At 38.6% G+C, this 22,084-nt stretch overlaps 1 protein-coding gene across 1 annotated transcript in view; it reads left to right on the forward strand.

Annotated features, from left to right (window-relative positions):
• Positions 1 to 4,392, forward strand: part of KCTD8 (potassium channel tetramerization domain containing 8) — an 87,726-nt gene extending 83,334 nt beyond the window's left edge. The window contains exon 2 of the mRNA XM_071743635.1: positions 3,091 to 4,392. Within this exon, the coding sequence (XP_071599736.1) occupies positions 3,091 to 3,551 (461 nt within the window). The 3' untranslated portion in view covers positions 3,552 to 4,392. The remainder of the gene's footprint in view (positions 1 to 3,090) is intronic.
• The last annotated feature ends 17,692 nt before the right edge of the window (positions 4,393 to 22,084 follow it).

The following is a 22,084-nucleotide window of genomic DNA, read 5'->3' on the forward strand; positions in this document are numbered from 1 at the left end:
CCTGAGGCCAGCTCCTCCGCTCTCTGTGACCAAAACCTGTTTTCATTTCATGCCATGGGTCTTCTTTACTTTTACTGATTACCCCTCCCAGGTGGGGTTGGGTGATAGAACAGCTGTCCAAACCATGACAAAGTGAAAAAGAAGTAGGAAGTTCAATGTCTACTGGAACAGCTTGGAAAAGCTGGAGAACCAGCAGTAGGTGGGATGCTAAAAGGGGAAGGAGCAAGAAGGACAGATTGTAAATCACTGAAGTTTTTTTGTTTTACTTGCACATTGGAGCAAGTATGCTTTCTCAAGTAGGTAGTTTCTGGAGATTGAGCTATCTGAAAGTTTTTGGTATTATTCTGGCAGGGCTGAGAAGGTTCAGTGGAGTCAGCATCCAGTCACACAGTCCTGGCCACAGATGAGTGTGCCAGCGTAGAGGGCATTAAGAAGATGGTTTCCAGATTAGAGATATAGCTAAATTTAACTGATAATCCAGATAATAATATGTTTTGAGAATCCTTTCTTACGTTTTCATAAATTCTCTTCAGTTTCAGCATGTGGAAAATACTGTGAGAAAAACCTATCCTCTAGCAGAACAGCTGCTTCTGTTAATAATACACTATTGAGAAAGAAGTGCAGGAGCATATAAAGAATTCTTTGTGAGGGAGGATTTGTTAATTTTTAAAAGAGAGGTGTGGGAGAAAGCTATGTTTGGATTAAAGTCATTGTGAATTTAGGCAATTCAGTGAAGCATACAGAGCTCAGTGCTGTAAGATACAGAAGCTCAGGGCTCTGATCCAAAAAAGCTATTTAATACCTGCCTATTGTCAGTCTTCTGAATAATGTTGTAGCAGGAAATGGAATTGTTGATATTCTTGAAGGTGTATTTCAGTGCTTTTTTTTTCATAGATTCTTAGTACATTGCTGGTTGAGCCCCTGAGAAGCAAAGAGTACCAATAAAGAGCTAGAAATAATATCTTGATTTATGAAGTTACAGCAAAAAACTGGGTAAGAAATACAGAGCTGAAGACTTCAGGGTGTCACTAACAGAAAACTTGAGTTTCTGAGTCATAGAGTGTTGATACATTTGAAGAACTAAGATTGTACACTAGATCAGATATTGATGTTAATAATGTTATGAAAATCAGAGTAACAATACTGAAATCACTATTTGATTAACGACTCAGTTTTATAATCACATGCTGTGTCACTAGATTAATTCCATAGTGCCAGCTGACTCTTGATTTAGAGCATTCATATAGTGATTTGAGATATGAAATAAAATGCCAGCTCCAACAGCAGAAGGAGTGTATGTAAATCTATTTAAGAAGGTGAACGTATTTCTGGAGGAAAAAGAGGAAGGAAATTGCTGCAGCCATGCACTGAATATTTGAGATTAATATAATGAAGTGGGAAATCACTTGTGTTTTTCATCCTGAATAATGCAAGTACAAGCCCTGATGGATTGTTTTCTCTCTTCTTTGGATCTTGATTATTCATGGATTTCTCAGGGTCGACTACATGAAATGTGACATTTCATCCTGGGATGCTGGCTAAAACAAAATAAAAGCAGGCTGTTGAATGCTGCCGCTGTTAAATTATCATTTATTTCCTTTTGTGTTTTGTTTTGTTCTCCCCTGTGTCTCATGTAAAGTATTGCCATCTTCTTAGATTCCTTTGAATCATAGAACTGCACTGTCAAAAAGACACTGGAGTGCTCATATTCCTTCTGCATTCTTTATACTTGTAATTATATTTCTAATTTGTAATTATGAAAGACAGTATACTAAGTGATTTAAAAATCTCATTGAAACTCTACCACAGCAACTCAAGCTTGAGCTGTCATAACCTGGCATTGACCTGGCAAAGGTGACACCACCTGATGCTGGTGGTGTTTTCAGTAAACTGTAAGGATAATTTGTTTTTTCTTAGATATTTAGATACCTGAACAGTTTGAAGTCTTTCAGGATTTGTAGCAAATACACAATTGCCCTGAAGTTCCAATCTTCATTTTCATTTAGAAGTTTAAACATCTTTGAAATTTTTCCCTTTGATCTTCCCCAGAGCTTCTTGAACTCTGTAGATACCTCAGTGAGCTCTAGATAGTGTCCTAAATTAAGATCATGACGTTTACGTGATGCCAGCATTTCCCTTCGCAGCTGGAGTTTTGAAATAAGACTTCAGAAATGAAAATGCTAGTACAGATTCAGCAGCTATCACTGAATTTTCACATTATTATTCTGCTTAAGACTTCAAAGCAAAAATGATATTGAGGGAGAATAACAACCTGGATCCGATTTCCAGGCAGAGGAGGTGCTGAGCAGTGCCCACTGCTCTCCCCACCGTCGCAGAGCGCCTCGTTACCGATAACTTCATCACCTCCTTTTCCCTGCCAGCTTCTGAAGCAAGAGGTGTTCAAATGAATTCTGAGCTTCCACTGAGGCAAGCCTGGGATAATAGCTGACAGTAAGAAGCACAGTGAAATCACTAGGATAAAAAAAAAAAAAAAAAAAAGCCTGAGGACTTTGCCACTCGTGAGAGATCTCTCTGTTATTCTTGGATTAATACTTCTGTCTCTGTCCAGGGCTTCTGCAGAGTTGACATCTGCAGAACGTAAATCAGTAGACTGTTCTGGGAAGGTAGAGCTAAGAGCTTCCAAAACAACAACAACAAAAAAAATCTAAGTCCTTGGGATATTTTTATTTAAGCAAAGGGTTTGCAAATTGCATGGTTCTATTTTCATTATACTACAAAATCTAGCTTGGGGTGTAGTATCGAAGTTGCTCATTTAAACTTGCCTGCAGGGATTTCCAATGCAGATCAAACCTGAGCATTGCACATGTTTTATTACCTGGATTCTTAGGCAGGCAGTGAAGTTATTTTTGTCATTAACATTTCCAGGAGTGAGAATTTCGACAACTGAGCACACAGGTAGAACCAGACCTTCAAACTGTGTACCAGGCTGGTATAGTCCTTTTGAATGAAAGGAAAAGCTACCAATTTATCCCAGCCAAGACTTTGAGTCGTTTTTCTAAGTGGCAGCTGATTGCTTCTATGTGTAAAACAGTGCTTGCTTAATACTTTTTCTTTTCTGCTTTGCTTTAGGACCCCCCCAGCGAACCATTTCGCCTAAACAAGACCATGAAGAAAGGAAGCACGACAAGGTCTTGGACAAGGGCAGTGAAAGTGGGACTTCCTGTAATGAGTTGTCCACCTCAAGCTGTGACAGCCACTCAGAAGCCAGCACCCCTCAAGAAAATGCCACCAGCACTCAGCCATCCACAGCCCACCAGCCAAATACTCTGACTTTGGATCGTCCGTCTAAGAAGGCCCCGGTGCAGTGGATGCCACCACCAGACAAACGCAGGAACAGTGAACTCTTTCAAACTCTCATTAGCAAGTCCAGAGAAACAAATCTTTCCAAAAAGAAGGTATGTGAGAAGCTGAGTGTTGAGGAAGAAATGAGAAAGTGTATCCAAGATTTTAAAAAAATCCACATTCCAGATTACTTTCCAGAGCGCAAACGCCCCTGGCAGTCTGAACTCTTACAGAAATATGGGTTATAGTAATCAACTCTTTTGTGACGTATCTCTGGGGTGTTTGATGTTATTAAGTTGCCACTAACTTACTGATGTCCTTCTGGCCAACTCTGCCACCAGAGCTATTCCTGCTGCTTATTTCTTTCTGTGAACAGTGGATGTTGGATAGTACATGGTTTCTTTAAAAATATATATAAAATGATAGAAACTTTAAATATACAAGAAGGCATCTCATCTAAACCACTTCATAATAGCATAAAAAAACATGCATGGTCAAGAAAGATGGTTTTTGAACTGTAGTTGGTTGAGCTTCATTATCGTTTTGGAACTTTCCAAATAAAAATCTCAGTCATCTGTTAATGCCTCATTTTATGTCACCTAGAAAAATTACTTAGATTTGCTATGGATGAAGATAAACAGGGTGTAAAATTTGGTTGAACTGACTTCAGAACTAACTCCCAACATTCTTTTAATGTTAATGCAATAAAACAAATACCTATTTTGCATGAGCACAATATTACAAATAAATCACACAAGAACAAGAGGTTGTCTGTTGCTTGGAGAATTCTTTGTTTGGTACCAAGCCTATAAACGTAAAACGTCTAAGGGATCAAATTTACTTTGTTCTGGATCTGTGATTTTTTTGTGTGTACAGTGTTCTGTATGTAAGGATGGTATAAATATGCCTTATACTGTTTTATTGTTACACCAACAGCATTCATCTATTAGTGCTTGTCGGGATTATTTCTGTGAAATGCAAATTTATGGCAGATTGTGAAAACTGGTTTGATGGTCTGAAAGTTTCTGTTATGTTAGTTGCTAAAATTGAAAGAAAATAAAAGAGACTTTAATGTATTTATTAAAAGAACCATCTGGTAGATTTTCTTGGCTATCATCTGCCCTCTTTTTAAAAAATAGAATCAAACAAATTGTTACTTTTTGTTGAATGTTTTCATGACTTTTCTGATTACAAAAAAACCCCAAACAAACAACAAAAAGCATATTTCAAGAGTGGGTGAAAAATATTTAGGGTAGTTGCCATTTAACTGGAACCACATACATACTCTCCAAGAGGAAGAGGGTTACACTAAGAAGAAGCAGGGAATGAAATAAAAAACTGATTGTTTTTTACTAAAAGAACAGAAAGTTGTTCCAACTTGACAGATTCACAAAAATCAACCTAGAAATAGAAGTTTTAAAATACCACAGGGGAGTGTGTTGCATTTACAAATGAAGAGTTTGTTTGACCTGTCCATCCATTTTAAGTTGTCTATATAGAGATATTTTTATGAGCTATTCAATTTTTTTTGTTTTGACATACTACTGAAGCTTCTCAGAGCATTTCTAATTCATTCTTGAGGAGAACAAATTATCTTAATACATGGGCAGTCAAAAATTTATGATAACCTTAACCACTTTCCATGTGTTCACAAGGCATGTGAGGGATGTGGCAGATAAACTACTTTGCTGTTTCTTAGCAACCACACTGGCATCTTAAGAGGAAGTGTTTTGGTCTTGGAATTGCACAGTGTACCCTGTCCTCCTTCTTCCAGGGTGAAAAATTGGGATGTGATGTAGTCCAAGAGAGAGTGGGAGACAACAACAGCTCCTTCAATCATTTTCTTTATTTCCCATCACATTTTTGCATCAACTCAGCCAGTTACAGCTCCAATGCTATTGATGTGGTTACTGATGGACAGTTTTCAGATTGCAGCCTGTAAATGGGGAGAAAGCAAGCTGAGACATTTGGTGTAACAGAGGAGCTTGTGGGTGGTTAGATGGCTGTGGCTGGTAGGAAACTCCCAGGAGTTACAAGAGAATTGTGTATTAGAAACACATGAAAGTTTTGATTGCTTTCCTTTGTTTCTGTTTGATTTCCTTTTCTATAATGACTACATTTTCTTTTCCATACCAGTTTCCTGTTTTCTTCATTCAAGCTATTCACTTTGGTACAGGCAGGAATACCATGAGAATCTATGGCTTTTATTGTACTTCAGTGGAGGTACAGCAAAATTCTACTCCATGTGAAGTTTACATATTTTTCTGGAAAGCAAAGAAAGATCAAAATACTGACATTTGTCAATCTTAAATTAGGAAAAGAAATGCAAATAATTAAGTTTTTATTTTTATTTCAACATTTCAATTACAATTTCTATGTTAATTTCAAGTTTTATAGCATTATATTTTAGAGATATTATTACATTTAGTTTAGTGTCATTAAAGACCAAGCTTTTAGTTAAGAGTAGCTATCATAAATTGTAATTGATAATTATTTTAATAAAATAAACAACTTAAAAATAAGATAAAACACAAGGAAATAATAAAACATATAAAGGAAGCATATTTCTGAAAGGAAAATAATTGTTATAATAAGCTGAAATATTTTTTTCAGATTGGGAATAGAGATACAGTTTTGCCATACAATGATGCTGACACCTTTAAAATGTGTGAACAAAGATCAGAATTACATAGTGGACTAACTAGTCTACTGCTGGAGAAATATTTCTGAGCCCTTCTACTAAAAGAAATTTACAAGTCTTAGAATAATTGGAATTAATTCTGAAACAGTATTTTAGAATTCACTTTGATTCATTTGAAAGAATTTTAAAAATGCTAAATTATATAAAAAGCATCATTTTGGGGCCTTCTTTTAAAAAAATAACGTTCTTACGCAAAATCATTTGACTTGCTAATGTGGTCTTTGTTCAAGTAAAGATATTCAAATTTATACTTCCTACTGGAGGTGGAAAACCCAATTTAGTTTACTTGGTAACGAGAAAGCGATGGTGAGTTCCCTCTATGAGTGACTCATGTCCTGAACCAAGCTCTATGATCAGAAATTCTCAAGAAACCTTTAGCTTTTTTCAGGATCACACCACTGGTATGGCTCACAATAAAAATAACATTCACACATCACTTCAGCTTATATATTGCAGACCATCTAGTAGTTTCTTCTTCTACAGGATCTGTTATCTATAAGTAATTTTCAACCTGTTTCATATTTTCTGCTGTACCCCTTTCTTTTCCATTTTTTCCTGTGGACGTTCATAACAAACAAGTTTATTTAAGAGCTTATCTGTTCCTTGCTTGAAGATACATATCTATGTTCTGTAAGGACTACTGGAGTCCTTACACTGGAAAATTATGGGGAAATGTGGGCATGCTGGGAGTGTTGCTGGTTTGAATCACCTTCAGCACTGCTGGCAAGAAGATGCCATATAGCACAAGCTGGGAGGTGAAGTCCTCTCAGCCTACAGCTTGAGCACTTTTTCACACTGTCAGGCATCCAATATCTCCAGCACTGTCCATTCAGCCAGTGAAGCCAGACACAAAGGCATTATTCACCAATAAAAGAGCCTCTGATGTTGTCAGCAACCAGTTTGCCATACACATGTGCTGCATGTTGTACTGCAGCTAAATCTGTCAGCCCAGGTCAGGTATGATGATGCTGGGATGCACGAGACGGATGCAAGTAAGAGCTGTACTCACACAGACTGTTCCTTCATGGAAATATTCTACTTATTGCAGGCTGCTGTCGTGGATACCTGCATTCCAACCAGCACACCCTGCACTACTTTTTATCTGAACTGGGAATGTGGTTTCATTCTGCTGGATCCTCACTCTTTGTACAGAAAAAAAAGCTGTCTGGTGGGACCAAAGCTTGCTGTCCTCACATGGGGCTCCCCAGCAGAAGCTGGAGATCTCTGCTGCTGTAGCACACTGCTCCTTCTTTGAAACTGGGCTCGTGACAGCATGAAGTGGCATGCTGAGGAAACAAAACACAAATGGTGCCCAGAAGAGAAACTCAGCACTGACTGTGCTCCAATCTGTTTGGAGCCTGGCACCCAGGCACTCCCCAGCTGCATGCATTAGGTTGTGTAACACACACTGGGGAACAGCACAGACAGAGTCAGTGCAGTTAATGATGAATATAAAAGAAATATGTGGGAATTTTCTCCTCCCCTAAGGGCTCCTCCTCACCTTCCTGGGCCATCTCTTTTCCTCAGATAATAAGGAAAAGGGATTGTGAAAAACAATAATAAACCAGATGGAAATAGTGGGCATTTCTGTGCCTCTGTGTTACATTGCCTTATTAAATGCCTGTATTTCTTCATAATTTTACTTCACATTCCTTTACATACAGAAAAAGAGAATGTAGGAATAGTTTGATGGGATTATTTCTGGGATACTGGGCACATAATCTTTCATACACATATTAGATGAAGTTCTAGTATTGAGCATGTTAAGTGTTTCAATTAGAATGCAATGTAATTTTTAGCAAGAAGTCACCCAAGAACGGATGAGTATCAGTAACAAGAAGTAAATTAAATTAACATAAAAGGAAGGGAGATTATGAATAGGCAATAAATAATCTTTCCAGATTCTGAAGCAATATTTAATGCTAAAATACTACCACTCCGTCTACTATCTGCTTAACATTCATGCAATTCATTAAATTGATATTGGTCAATTCATAATGTGCCCAAAGCTTAGTCTCTTCATGATAAATTTCTGAAAGATTGTCTTCGTAAATGTATAGTGTACGTCTTAAATCTAAATTTTGACAGCAGACAACACCTGATGGAATATCTCTCATTGCTACTAGATTGCTAGTTTGGCCTGGTATGAAGTGTGGAAACCATCAATCAATGACCCTAAAAATCTTTTTTATGTTTCTCTTCCAATTTAGGTGAATTGTGTGTTTCATGTGGTGTCATTTTTCTGTTGAAAGTGGCATTAGAATCAATGCAGCACAAAACAGTCCCTGACACTTTGGCCACCAACTATTCTGATTTATACTTGCCCTTGATTTAAATTACATTAGTAAGCTTTTGACATCAGCAATTGAGATGACTGCTGAGTGACTGAACACCTGCCATTCAGGCGAGAAACAGGGTTAAAAATAGTCCTCTGTGCCACTGTGGATTTGGAGGCATCCCAAAAGGTTAGAAGTCCCATCTTCTCCAGGACAAGGCACATGGTGCTTCTTTCTCTGCACAGGGCGGGCTGGGAGGCCCTTGTCTACCCTTCTCCAAGGGAAGGCTTGATTTCACCATCTTGCAGAACTAAGATGGAAAGTCTTTGGAAAAAAAAAAAAAAAAAAAAAAAAAAGTTACTCCACAGATTTTATGATTCTAATCATGATTTTTCTCATGGAAATATGAAACAGAGCCTTCTTGTTCTCTGAAAAGAAACTAGACTTGGCTTCTCTTTTTGTGACTACAGTCACTACATTTATGTGAACTTGGAACTTCGTTGGCCAGTGCCAGTCTGCCTTTTCAAACTTGTCTTTTTACTCTCCTTGAACTTCTTCCAGCTCTGCAATAGTCTTGGGGAAAAGGTATGCATAGTTTTGGTCAGTAATGGAAGGACAGAGGCAGAAAAAAAAGGTTATTTTCTTCCTGCCCTGTGATAGGCTGTTTCCATATATAGAATTAATTATTGCATGCACTTTCTTACTGCATCCTTATATTGCAAAGTTATGTTACATTTCTTGACATAGGTTTGGCTTTTTGTGGTTTTTTGGGTTTTTTGGGTTTTTTTGGGTTTGGGGGTTTTTTTGTTTGTTTGTTTTTTTATCATCACGTAATTTTGGTTACTTCATACCTCTGGAAATATACAGCATAGATTTTCAATTATTTCTAATCAGACCACTTTCTTCACAAGTTCAGTCACACTTTCTCTGTGCTTCTAATTACTCATGAGCCTTTTCTGTTTTTAAAACTGAATTTCACGAACATCCCACTTACTTTATCTGAGATAATTAGAGAAGTTGGAAAATAAAACATATGAGATAGATTTTCAAAGGCACACAGGTGAGAGATCCCCAGTTCCCTTTGGCACTTACTGATACTTGGACACGTAACGTTTTTTTTTCCCATCTCTGAAAAACCCATTTTATTTCTGCAGTGATCCCTGTGCCCTTCCTCTCATCTCAATAGGATCTGTCAATCATCTTTAACTGCAGATTCCCACTTCCACTCCAAGTCAATTTGAATTAACTTCACAAGTAAGGTTTCTTGAAATTGAAATCAGGAATTATTATTCTGTCCCATTCGCTTCATCCAATAATTCTGTTATGTTTACCAAAAGGAGTAATAAAGTTTGTCTGACAAGATCTATGTTTTAATACTCCTTGTGAGTTTGTCTCATTCTCACACTGTGGTAAACAGCAATTGCCTGAGCACAGCAGTGATAGGCATCTCAGCAGGAGGCAAGCAGTGGTGCTGCTCTGTGGGGTACAGAAATGAGATGAACTCATACAAATATCAACTTCCAATAAATTAGCTGTACATCACTGTTTCTGAAAATCTACAGATGATATCTGTGTCTCTATAAGTCTACATATAGTGAAGCTGTCACAGAGGGGAAGAAAAGGGGGAAAAATATCCCAGACAGGACAAAAAGCTTCTTCATGGCTTTGAAAGTGATTTGCGTGGTTTTCTCCAGTCTCCAAGTACCTATGGACCAGCAAGATCTTTAGGTGCTTTAAATTCCTTTCCCCACAGGAATGAATATCTTGATTGCTGATAGACATCCTGTGGGCTAGGGCTCCCAGCTTACTAAACAGTTCCTAGCTTATGCTCAGGATCCAGGATCTTGCTTGACTTCATAGCATGGCCCTCATCTGCCAGACACCATAAATACCCTACCTTGGAACACACAGATACAATTTCATAGATCATGCCCTAGCAATGGTGCAAGTGCCATATATTGCTCCCAGGAATTATGGTTTTGGATGTGTGCCACATCCCATCATGATTTCAGATGATCTCAACAAAACCATAGTATGATGCAGGACCCATGACCAGAATTATCATATCTTGTTCTTACTGTAAATACTAAAGGATTATTTTCAGCTGGTAAGACACCAGGCTTTTAAGCAGTATACATTCTTATGTGATTATCTGGCTGATGCTTCCTCCCAGCTCTGAAGATATCTTATTGCTTTTTCCTCTTCCCTGCTGGTGCCTCAGTCACCCAAGTATATTCAGTAAGAATGATTATTGATGCATGTGCTGTAGGGATGTGCTGGTTTACTGAGTACCCCAGGATGTCTATCATGAGTCATTTTTTATTTATTTTGGATGACATGCATGGTTAGTGCTTTACAGTTAAGCATAAAGACTTGTCTCCTGCCCCAAGGAAATTGAAAACGACAAAACAGGAATGGGGACCACTGAAATGAATGTTGTATAAATGCAGGGGGATCAGTTGTTCTCTTTTCTTTCTGCTACTATTCCTTAGAATTGTTCTGTTTAAATTTTATTGCAGTGTGGGGTAAGACCAATATCTATTCATACTCTTGGTTTTGAATCAAGAAAACTTGTGAGTTAAATCAAGTCATATGTAGACCATGCTATTCTGTCCCAAATTCTCCTTATTACCTAATATTGAGACCTTAGGTTTCTCATCTGCTCAAGCCCTAGCACTACAGAGCAATTTTATGATGCAAGTAGAAAGCATGAAAGCCTACATCAGTGAAGAGTGATAGCTGGAAGTGCACCTTGTTCCTCAGAAGACTTGGTAAGCAATTAAAAAATTAACACTGAACAGGTTTGCAAGATCAGCTGCCTGTAAGACTGAAGACACAGACCTTGCCAGAGCCTCATGGCAGGGTGTCTCCAGCCTAATGCCACTCAGCTGCATTCTCCAGGTGACCCCATCCACCAGGTGGAGGTAGGTGACTGGAGGGCACTTTTCTGCTTGCTGACTGTCTAGGACTTTCCACCTGAAATAACAAAAGGCAACCTTGAAAGGGTCTGCTCAGCGTCTGTGGAAGGAATTTGTCTGAAGCGATTGCCCAGCCCATCACTGCCTTTAACTGCTGCAACACTTAACATCTGCAAGTCCAACTATTTTACCTAAGAGCAATGCTGAACAGTATTTGCCTCCTTGCAGGATCATCCTATCTGTACTTTCCATGCCCTGCTGGTCTGTATACAATCCAGGTGGGTGAAAAAGGTGCTTGTTTCTGACATTTTGTTATAAAAAAAAAAAAGAAGAAAAAAAAGAAAAAAAAGAAAAAAAAAAAAAAAGAAAAAGGCAGCTATTTATTTAAGGCAATGGGGGCATTTTCTGGCAGTGGCATAGTGTAGAGTCTGTAAACCACTATCATCACACTCCTGTTTTCTTCCTCCTTCTTTGTCAGGCTGTAACTCTTAGACTGCATAACAGAACCATGTAACTAAAAGCACTGCTCCCTCTGGGATTCTCAGTTTATTGGACACCACTACAGGAGAAAGAGTGACTACTGCTGCTCCCCCCACCATGGCAGAAAGTAGTTATAGCCTTAACCTTCTCTACCTCCAGTGTATTACATGGCTCAGTGATGCCAACTGCACAGTCTGTGGATTTAGCATGGAATTTGGGTTATTTTGTTTATTGGTTTGTTTGTTTCTCCCCTCTGTAAGCTTTCTTCTAGAGACACCAGCTGCAAATCTGGGCCAGCAGCCAACTTTGTCTCTCCTTGAATAAAAATAAGACAGAACTAGTGGGAAGTTCAAAGAGGGCAGCAGCAGATCACACAGCCTCCTGTATCAACCATACAACTCTTGCTTGAGCTGCAGCAAACTCCCGTAGTGCTGGAGTCTGCCATGATGTCCCTTTAGACAGAGAGGCCCTATAGACAGATACATGGCCCCTCACTGAGCCAGGTGGTCCCAGCAATGAGCTGATCCCATCATCTTGGCAGGGAACTTGCAAGGTGCAGAGATGCAGAAGGAGCAACTTCGGGCTTACAGCCCCCTGCACCAGCTGGGCCTGGGATCTCCCTTCACTGATATGACACTCAGGTGGGAAAGTGGCCCTGCAGGGTCCTGGAGGGAATAAAAGTAGGTGCAGTGTACTCAGAGAGACTGATTTGCTTAGGGTGAGGTGGGAATCACAGGCAAACCCACTGGGGGTAAGCCAGCAGTGCCTCTGTGCTGACTGGAAGAGATCTTGAAAGGGGGCTTGAGGTAGGAGTCAAGGGCATGAAAATAACCAGCAACTGCTCTGTAGCTGGGTTATGAGGGTGGAATGGGAAACAAGACACAGTTTCTTTCCCTTTCCTTGAAAGCCACAGAAGATAGGAACATGCCTTGAGAAGAAAATTTAGTTGAAGAATAGAGACATTAAAAGAGCCATTTTTGAGTTCTGCCAAATTTGTCAGGCCCAGAAAACCTTCTCTCTGCTGAATACGCCCTTTCACTAAACTGGTAATTCCAGCACTGCCCTCCCCTTCCCACTCCTTAACCATCTGCTCTCTGTGCTTTCTTTACCAGGTGCACTGCAGTGTGTGGGACATGAACCTGCGATGGCCATTGACTGATCAGCTCCAGCACCACTACCTGAGACATCCCAACAGCTCAACAGGTGTGTTTCTCACCTCATTAGAAAAAAACAACAACAAACCAATAACAAAACAAAATATACTTAAGTTTTTGGGGAAACTGGAGCAGCAAAAGCATTCCAAGATATGGCAGGTGTGGCTGTCCAGATGTTCTGCTGAATGAGCTGGAAACTGTTCCTGTAGAAGCCTGGGGTTTAACCATTTAGTGTGTGCAGGCATTTGGATAATTAGGTGATGATAGATGGGCAGGTACCTGGAGGTTTAGGCAGCAGATGAGTTACAGTTAAAAAAAAAAAATGTCTGGGATGCCTGGATTGTAAGCAAAGCTGCCAGTCAGCCTCTTTATGAACTCCCACTTATGGGCTGCTGTCCTGGCCTCTCTCTGTCCCCATCCCAGGGAGGGGCACACAGGGGATGCCCCTGCTGCCCCAGCTGCCCTGCTCCTGGCTGGGGGAGGGCACCAGCCCCAGCTGCCAGCCCCTGCCCTCCTGCTCTCCAGGGAGCTCCCACCCTCCCTCACAACACATACACATCCAGGAGCTGTTCAATTAGACATATTCTTAGGAACAAAAATAAGACTGAATACTGGAATAGTAAAAAAAGACATCAAAAAACCAAACAAAAATAATAGTCACAAAAATGCAGGAACAGCAACTATGCCTCTGTCATAGTACAATTGTGCTTGATTAAAAATAATCATTTCCCTCTAATTTTCCTGTAGCTTTCAGTTCAAGGAATAGAAGCTGTGCAAACACCTTCCTTGGACAGTGCTGTTCACTGCTCATCTCCCCTTCCTTGCATTCAAAACAGCTCAGAACAATTTCATTCAGGACAAAAAGGTTATGTGCTTAAAGTAATACAGGGCAGGAAGGAAGCTGTAACTCTGTGGATTGGAAGCAATTTCCCACAAATATAGCCCTTTCTCCAGAACATTAGAGTTCAGAGGATGATGAAATGTCAGCATGCTTCTGGAAATACCTGTTTGTCAGAGAAACAAAAAAAATAACCCCATTCTCTGCCCACCCCCTTCTCTTCCCCTCTCAATTTATGCAGCTACTAAGATTGGCTTTTAAAAACAATGGAGCTGACAAAAGAAAAAATATGAACCTTAAGAAGTCTTATCAGCAGAGAGAGGGCCAGACATGTCCCTAGGGACACTGAGGAAAGATCTCTTCCTGTTGTAGTATATGAACACTGTTTCAAACAAAAATGGTGCATAAGCATAGAGTGGGTTCAAAATCCTAGAACTAGCATTTGTCATTTATTGCCTCTGCCTCTCTATTCACAAAATCTTAGATCTTGCCTGATTTAAACACTGTCAAAATAACTGTCCATTATATCAGTAAAGAAGGGTCTTTACAATTGGAGATTGTCTTACACCCCTATTAGGCCTCCTGTCCTGTCGTTTCTTGTGAAGAATCTTTCTGCAAATAAAAATCTGTCACATTCCTCTTCATAAGCACTGCTATTTATTAGCAGGTTAAGATAGGAGAAGAGTCCTTTTGATGAGTGGCATAAAAGATAATTAATTAGAGTTGTAATTCAGCAGAAAAGTGTTAAATTTAAACTTCAGAAGAATTATAAAACTTAATGAATTGACCTGGAATGTGCTGGAATTTCTAGCCACTTACTTAATTGCCTTAAATTAAATGACCTAAAACCATAATAGGACATTAAAAAATTGAATTTGTTGATGTGACCAGTATATTCTATCAGGAAAAGAATTCATCCCTATAGGAATATATGAATCATTTACATAATATTTGCTGCCCTATAGTGATTAGCATTTTAAATATGTTCCATTCATTTCTAGGAAGAACCAAAGACTTCAGCAATGGGACTTCAAATAATATTTTGAATGAATGATAATAATAATAAGAAAAGCATTTAAAACAGGAGATGCTGAATGGGTGGTTTTCTGTTCCTGTCACACTTCATTCTTTTCTCCTTTTTGCTGTGAGTGCCTGGCAACCAGCCTGCTTTTGCAGATGTTTGAAGACATGGACTGCTGGATATACTCTATACACAGTATCTCTGCTTCTCAGATTTTTACGTGTTTCTTAGATATTTAGCAAAGTTCCCTAACCCTTACACTCATGTATAAAATTAGGGAAATTGTCAGGGACTTTTGGCTTAATGGACTATGAAGCTGGTACAGCTGAACGTGAAGTTTTACAGACACATTTATCTTACACATTTTTTTTCAAGAAAAAAAAAATTAAAATTTCCTAAATAATGCCAAGCTTATTAAAACAGAGCCACAAACAGAGAAATAAAAAAGAGGGTCCACAGTTTAGCTTTTGAGCTTCACTCTCCATTTACATGACTATAAACTCCAGCTGATGCCGATGTGCGGCAGAGAATTTGGGCCAGTGTGTAAAGACTGTGCCACACTTTATCAAGCCATATGTTTGTTTATTTTATCAGTTCCTCCCCAACATATGACTAATGCATGATATTCAGGCCTTCCAGGAGATTAAGAGCTGCCTCCACAGCACTCCCTGTGGGTGCCATTCCCACTGACTCTAACACAACAAGTGGATTTAGTTGCTGCCTTCCCCAGGCAAGGTGCCTTGCAGCCAGCCATGACCCATGCTGGCAAGTTTCACAGCCATTGCCACCTGAAACATTAGAGGATATTTACTGCAATAATTTTTCTGAGCCAAGTCTCTGTTTCCTCACACTGATCAAAAGTAAGCCGACTGCTCCCAAAATGCCAGTGTTTTCCCTTTTTGTTGCCTCTCGTATTTTATTGAAATCATGAAGTGTTTGCCACAGCAGCGGGTGCTGCCAAATGGCATAAGATCACTTGCACTGCAGGAATGAAACTGTATGCAAATCTAAGGGATTGGAAAAGCTACTCAGAGGCTCAGGTGGCTTTATTCAATGAAAGCTAAAGCAAAGTGTCCCTGCAATACTGCTTGGGAGAGACCTGTGCATCCTGAGGCAGAAACACTGCAAACTCCATGAGTCAGCACTCAAGTTCTGGGCAAGTTTCAGTGTTTGTCAGAATCACAAAGTCATCCACCTAATTAAGGACTGATTTTAAACTTATACTTCCCCTTCATTATTATGCACTGCAAGAGTGTACTACAAACATTAGTATCCCATTATTGGTTCATAATGTGGTGCTATTACTCTGTCCCAGCTCAAATTACCACTGTAATGGCTACTGGCTTCCAATAACCTACCCCAATATGAGATTCCACAAGGGAGACACAGTTTACGTGAGGCACCACTATAAATGTCTCATAATATGCATAAAAGACCAAATTGCACATAAAAGATTGAACAACTTCTGAATGCAAAGCCTCAGAGCTGTCTGCAACAGATGTTTTCTTTTATGCTGCCCAGAAAGGATATATCTTGGGGATTGTTTTAATGCAAATATATATCACTGCCTTCATAAACAGTTGTTGGGGCCACCCATGACATCTACTTCACTTCTACTTTCCTGTCAACTTCTCCCTCTTTTTAGCTTAGACTGGGTTGTGAATAGGTGAAATACTGCAGGACTCACCCCTTAGAGTGCAGACATTCAGATGTCATTCTCTGCAGAGCTCGGGCTGCTTCCCATTCTCAAGTCACAGTGTGGTGTCAGTTTCCTACACTGCAATTAAATCTGGTTTCCTACACTGCAACTAAATCTGGTTCCCTTGCCCACAATTTCTTGCCTATCTCAATGCAATATCTTGGAGTTCCCTCCTGTTTAGGGCTGACATCAGCCCTTACAACAGCCATGCTCTGTTAAATAAACACCACACACACTCCCTTCTATATCCAGCACCTCTTAAGTTTATCATTATTTATTATTATTTATTTATTTATTGCATTTTTCCAAATTACTTCTGTTATAATTCTCTGTTCTTATCTTTCTCTACTTAAAGTTGGCATCATAGATTACCTAAACTATGACTGAATCATCTTTGAGATATATCCTTAGGAGCAAGCCATATTTTAAAACAAAAGATAACACACCACTCTAACAGGGATGTGCAATTCAGATTACTACTTTCTTTTGCATACAATTTATTTATGCATATATTAAATATAGACAGCTACCCTATCCATAATGTAAAATTTTCCATTTAATTTTTCTTTGGTATCTTTTCCTCTGTGATCTGTCTCACAACCAATAACTCTTTTCCTCCCACATCATAGCTCCTGTCAGCTTTCTTTTCTACAATTTTAAATGAAAAAGGCAGCCTTTTTTTTTTTTTTTTAAATCCATGTGTGATTTTTTGTATTTATTGTTGCAAGAGCCTATAACATTTTTTATTTTACCTTTCAGAAAACTGATTCTCTCTCATTAAACATCCACTTCTTTGTCATCCATCATTATAAAAATACTTCCATACTTCCCAGCACTAGGTAGTACCTTTTCCATTCACAGCAGTAACCTGCCTGCAGCCAGAAATACTCTACCATATCTTGCATATTTCTAAGCAAGGAAAGAGTGTAAAGTGTGCTATTAAAAATCTCTGATAAGGATTGGGAATCATTTCCACTCAAATCACTGATAAAAAAGATCTAATCTTTGACTGAAGTTAGACTGTGATATGTGAATGAAGATGTGTAAAGAGCTTACCACTGCAAATCATGTTATGTGCTTCTTGAAAGCTCTGAGAATTCCATCTCATCTGAGCCCATCTTGACACCCTGAAGTTAGCAAGCATTTTGACAGTGTGTCTTCTTGAGTTTTCATTATCACAGGGACTCTGATAGATCGACAGCTATATATATGAAATCTGTGGGGAAGTTATTGTTTTGCCCCTTCTATAGCAATAATATCTGAATTTGGTAATGCTCTTACTTGCCAGTATTACCATTATCAAAGTTACATGTCCCAGTTTCTTTGACAGATTTCTAGTAATATGATATGAAACATTGCTATGAAGTAAAGATTTTATGTTACCACATTCGGGAAGTGCAGGGAAGCTGCCCATTTCCATCAAGGAATTAAAAGGCTGTAATGTTTTAATGTATAGGGTAAAGTGGACTCTGACTAGAATAACAATTTGTGATTCAGTGAACAATCATCTACTTTGTGCTATGTTAAAATCAGAAGAAAAGAAAGAGAATATGAGTATAGCAGAAACACAAGCCATTTATTGTAGTAAAACCTTTTTACTGTTTTATTGGGATTTTAGTCAGCAATCATACTAGAGTATATTAGAATTAAATTACATTTCTGATGAGGTGGAGCGTATTAATGTTAGAAATGATCTAACTTTCAAAAGGCTGCAAAGAGGGCTCTGTAAGAAAACAAAATGGTTGAGGGGGTACATTTGTTTATTCATTGCAATTAAGTCATTAAGGACTTAGAATCTATCTGATTAATGGGGCATTGTCTTTGCAAATTTGTTTTCTGTACTGTAAGGCAAACACTGAAGAACTGTGAGAAAGGTTATTCAGACTGCACCAACTTCAATAATGAGATTAAGCAAACTCTGTATCACTTCTGATGGAGCAAATGAACAAAACAAGAAAAATGTCTTTGTTAAGACAATTTACCAAAAGTAAGCAGTAGACTACAATTCTAAACTAAGACCTTTAAGAATGAAACTTGAACTCTAGTCATCATATGTGACCCAGAGGTCCCAAGATTAATGTTCCATCCCTTTCAAATTGCATGTTTAGACAAATATTTTCCAAGTTGAATTTCTTGTAGGGACTTGACATGACTGGGGAAATGCACAGTAACTTTAGCAAGTTTCAGATCATTTATTTGTCTTCTAATGAGACTGGCTGAGCTATGTAACAGGCACTGGGTAAACAACAATAATTTTGGAGAGCCCCAGCTTCTACTTTGACAATAACTTGGATCACAAAGCATGTTGAGTTTCTCTTTATTAGTTTTCTCTTCATATTAGGCTGAAAAAAATTGGCATCCTGATTTGATACAACAGTATTTGAGCTCTTATTTTCTTTATAAGAATCACACCTGCAAGCATACTCTGAAAAAAAACCAATGGAATCATTAGTACCATGGGTCTGCTTTGGCATTGGTGCTTCCAATTATCTGGGAAATTAACTGGGTTTTCACAGCTAAGACTGTGACCAGGCACACATTAATTCTGTTGTTTTCCATGTACTCATTATTTCAAAAGTCAGCTAGTTCAAAAATGAGGCCTCATTTATTGTTTTGACTTCCTGAATCCTTCATCTTCTGCCCTAGCCTTCTCTTTCTCCTGTCCAAGGACAGATCTTATTTCATAAGAAGAGGTTGATTATAATCAATCAATTCTCAGAGATACATGAGAAAAGATTTCTTTCACCTCAGCTGGACCTACCAAAATGTTCTCTAAAGTTTTCCACTTGCCATGATACAAGAAAAAACTAACTGTAAGTGTCCTGAATGCGATGTGCACCTGCTCTGTTGTCAGCTATTCCCAACATCAGATACTTAAATACATTTAGATCTGAGAAATTGTGACTTTCTTGCTTGTACATATTTGCAAAAACTTTGAAGTTTGCTCTTCTTTAAATAATGGGAAAGACTTAAGTTGAAACTAAGTAATTGTGACATAAGGATGGAAAATCACAGCAAAATAAATTCATTTGATGAAACACCACCACAGCAAGAAACAAACGTGAATTCTGTATACAAAAATAAGTACAGACCTTGGTGTTTCGTGTTTTGCCATAAGCTTCTTCCTCCCACCTTCCATAAATCATTTGCTTGGTATGTCAGAAAGATGCTTAGATTGCATCACTGAACACTTAAAACCAAAGCATGTCTGCAAACCTTGAGAATCCCTTGTGTTCATTTTATTATTCTTTTTTGTCTTTTTCCTAGGGAGCCACTTTGCATAAAATAAAATCATAGAATTATTGAATGGTTGGAAGGAACATTAAAGATCACCTATTTCCAAAACCCCTGCATGGGCAGGGACACCTCCCACTAGACCAGGAATCTCAAAGCTCCATCTGGCCTGGCCTTGAATGTTTCCAGGGAGGAGACACCCACAACTTCCCTCAGCATCCTGGCCCAGTGTTTCACCACCCTCCCACTTAAGAATTTCTTCCTAATATCTAACCTAAAGCTCCCCTCTTCCACTTTAAACCAATTATCCATTGTCCTATTACTACATTAAAAAGTTCCTTTTGAAAAGTTCCTACACAGTTTCCGGTAGTCCCTTCAGCTACTGGAAATCTGCTCTAAGGTCTCCCCAGAGCCTCCTCCTCTCCAGGATGAACAATCCCAACTCTCAGCCTGTCTCCATACAAGAGGTTCTCCAGCCCTCTGATCATCTTTGTGGCCATCCTCTGGACTTGCTCCAACAGCTCTGTGTCCTTCATGTGTTGACACCCTAAAGCTGAACGCAGTGTCTGAAAGCTCGAGGGCATCATGAAAATTCAGTGTAAGAAAGTGTTACAGGTAAAACCTTTGCCTTAGTAGACTGAATGAAATTATCACAGATGAGCATTGCAGTAAAAAGGACAGGAAAAAAAAAAAACAAAAACAAAAAATGCAACAGGTATGGAATATTTAATGCTTCAAAGTTTTTTCTGATGTAAAACTTCTGTGCTTGGGAGAAAAAGTCAAAAACTGCCTTTGTTCCAATATGTAATGTTTAATCATGAATATGTTTACAAAGTGAGCTATTAATAATCCAGTGGACACTACCTTGTCACCTAGGGAGACCTTTGTACCTCCCCTGCAGAGAGTATAATACCACTCTCTTCAGTTTTCTGGGAGCAAAGCTTGCAAATCCTGGTTTGGAGCTAGTCCAAGATAAAACATTGAAAAAAATATTTGAAGGAGAAACACAAATGTATATAAAATAGACTTCCTTCTGTTTTGGCCTGTCATGTGTCTCAGTTATCCACAGTTCTACTGTTTGATATCAGGACTACCAAATTCTCTCTTCTTTGGTGCCATTCTCCACTAGGATGATGGCCATGCATTTGGACCTCCTCCCTCCCATATCCTCACCTACTTCCTCAGAAAGGCAAAAGGAAAGTATCTGCTTGGGAACTGGAAGAGAGGTTCCTTCAGCCTGTTGATGAAACCTTATTTAACCTGTCCTTGTAGGCAGGTGAAGGGTTACTGCACCCCAGTTACTTTCTGGGAGAGATGTCTGCCCTGCTAGAGGTGATTTAGAAATCTTCCTATGGAGGACTCTTCACCAAGTAGGTCTTTGGAAAACAGAGTACGTATTTTTGTGAATCTAGAGAACATTTTTCCATTTATTTACTAGCTTGGGCAAATCTAGCAGCCGAGGAGTCAAAAGGTGAAAAACAAAAGAACATTCCCCAGTCACTATTTCTGCAACATATTCATTTAAAAACCAGCAGCCTAGCATTTGCCAGCAATGAGATACATGGCTATTGGGAATACCCTTATTTTTTTAATAGCTCTGACATTACAACAAGAGTAATCTGGAGTGAATTTGGGCTGTTAAAATGTCAAGAAACTATCTTTGGTGGGTTGTGAGGGTAGATTTACTCTGTCAGTTTTCCACACAATGGATCAGAGTACAAAATCCACCAACTCTGGGAAGATTCATGGGACAAAATGGCTCAGTGAATTTGCAGAATTCCTAATTTGTAAAAATATTTTAAAGCCACAGTTTTAAAGAGAATTTTCTTTTCTATTTTTTGATTTTTTTGGTCCTTGCTAGTAAATCCTCAGCATCAACACTTCATGTCTCAATATCTGACAGCTAAAATCTGCAGAAATCCACACACATATGTATATGCATATGCTATTATTGTAGTTTTCTGATACCACCAATTTAAGGTTTTTATTATACAGTTCACTGAGATCAAAAAGATTCTAATAAGTCCCGAAGAAAGTTTTTTTATCTAAAAACCTCACTGCTACTAGTTGTTCCTTTTGCTCCAGGGTAGTGTTTATAACAACAAAAAAAAAAATATAATTGTGCTGATAGTTCTCCTTTTAGGTGTCCATGATTATTACTTCATTTGAATTAATTCTGGCATTCTGGGTATATTAAATCAAGATGTATCTTAGTCTAAACATCTAAACTATGTCTGAACAGCCCTACAGGATCACAACAAAACCTATAAAAACTGATGTCCTGTACAGGAAGGTGATTATTAGTAGGTGCCTCAGGAAAGTGTATTAAACAGAACATCCTTATCTTCACAGCCCCTCTCACAACTAAAAGTCAGAAGTTGAGGGATTTCTTGACCTAAGTGAAGAATCACTATATTTAATAGACACTTATGTATCTATTCTCTAAGACCCATTTAGATT

Source organism: Heliangelus exortis, chromosome 4, assembly GCF_036169615.1.
Source record: "Heliangelus exortis chromosome 4, bHelExo1.hap1, whole genome shotgun sequence".
Classification (NCBI taxonomy): Eukaryota; Metazoa; Chordata; class Aves; order Apodiformes; family Trochilidae; genus Heliangelus; species Heliangelus exortis.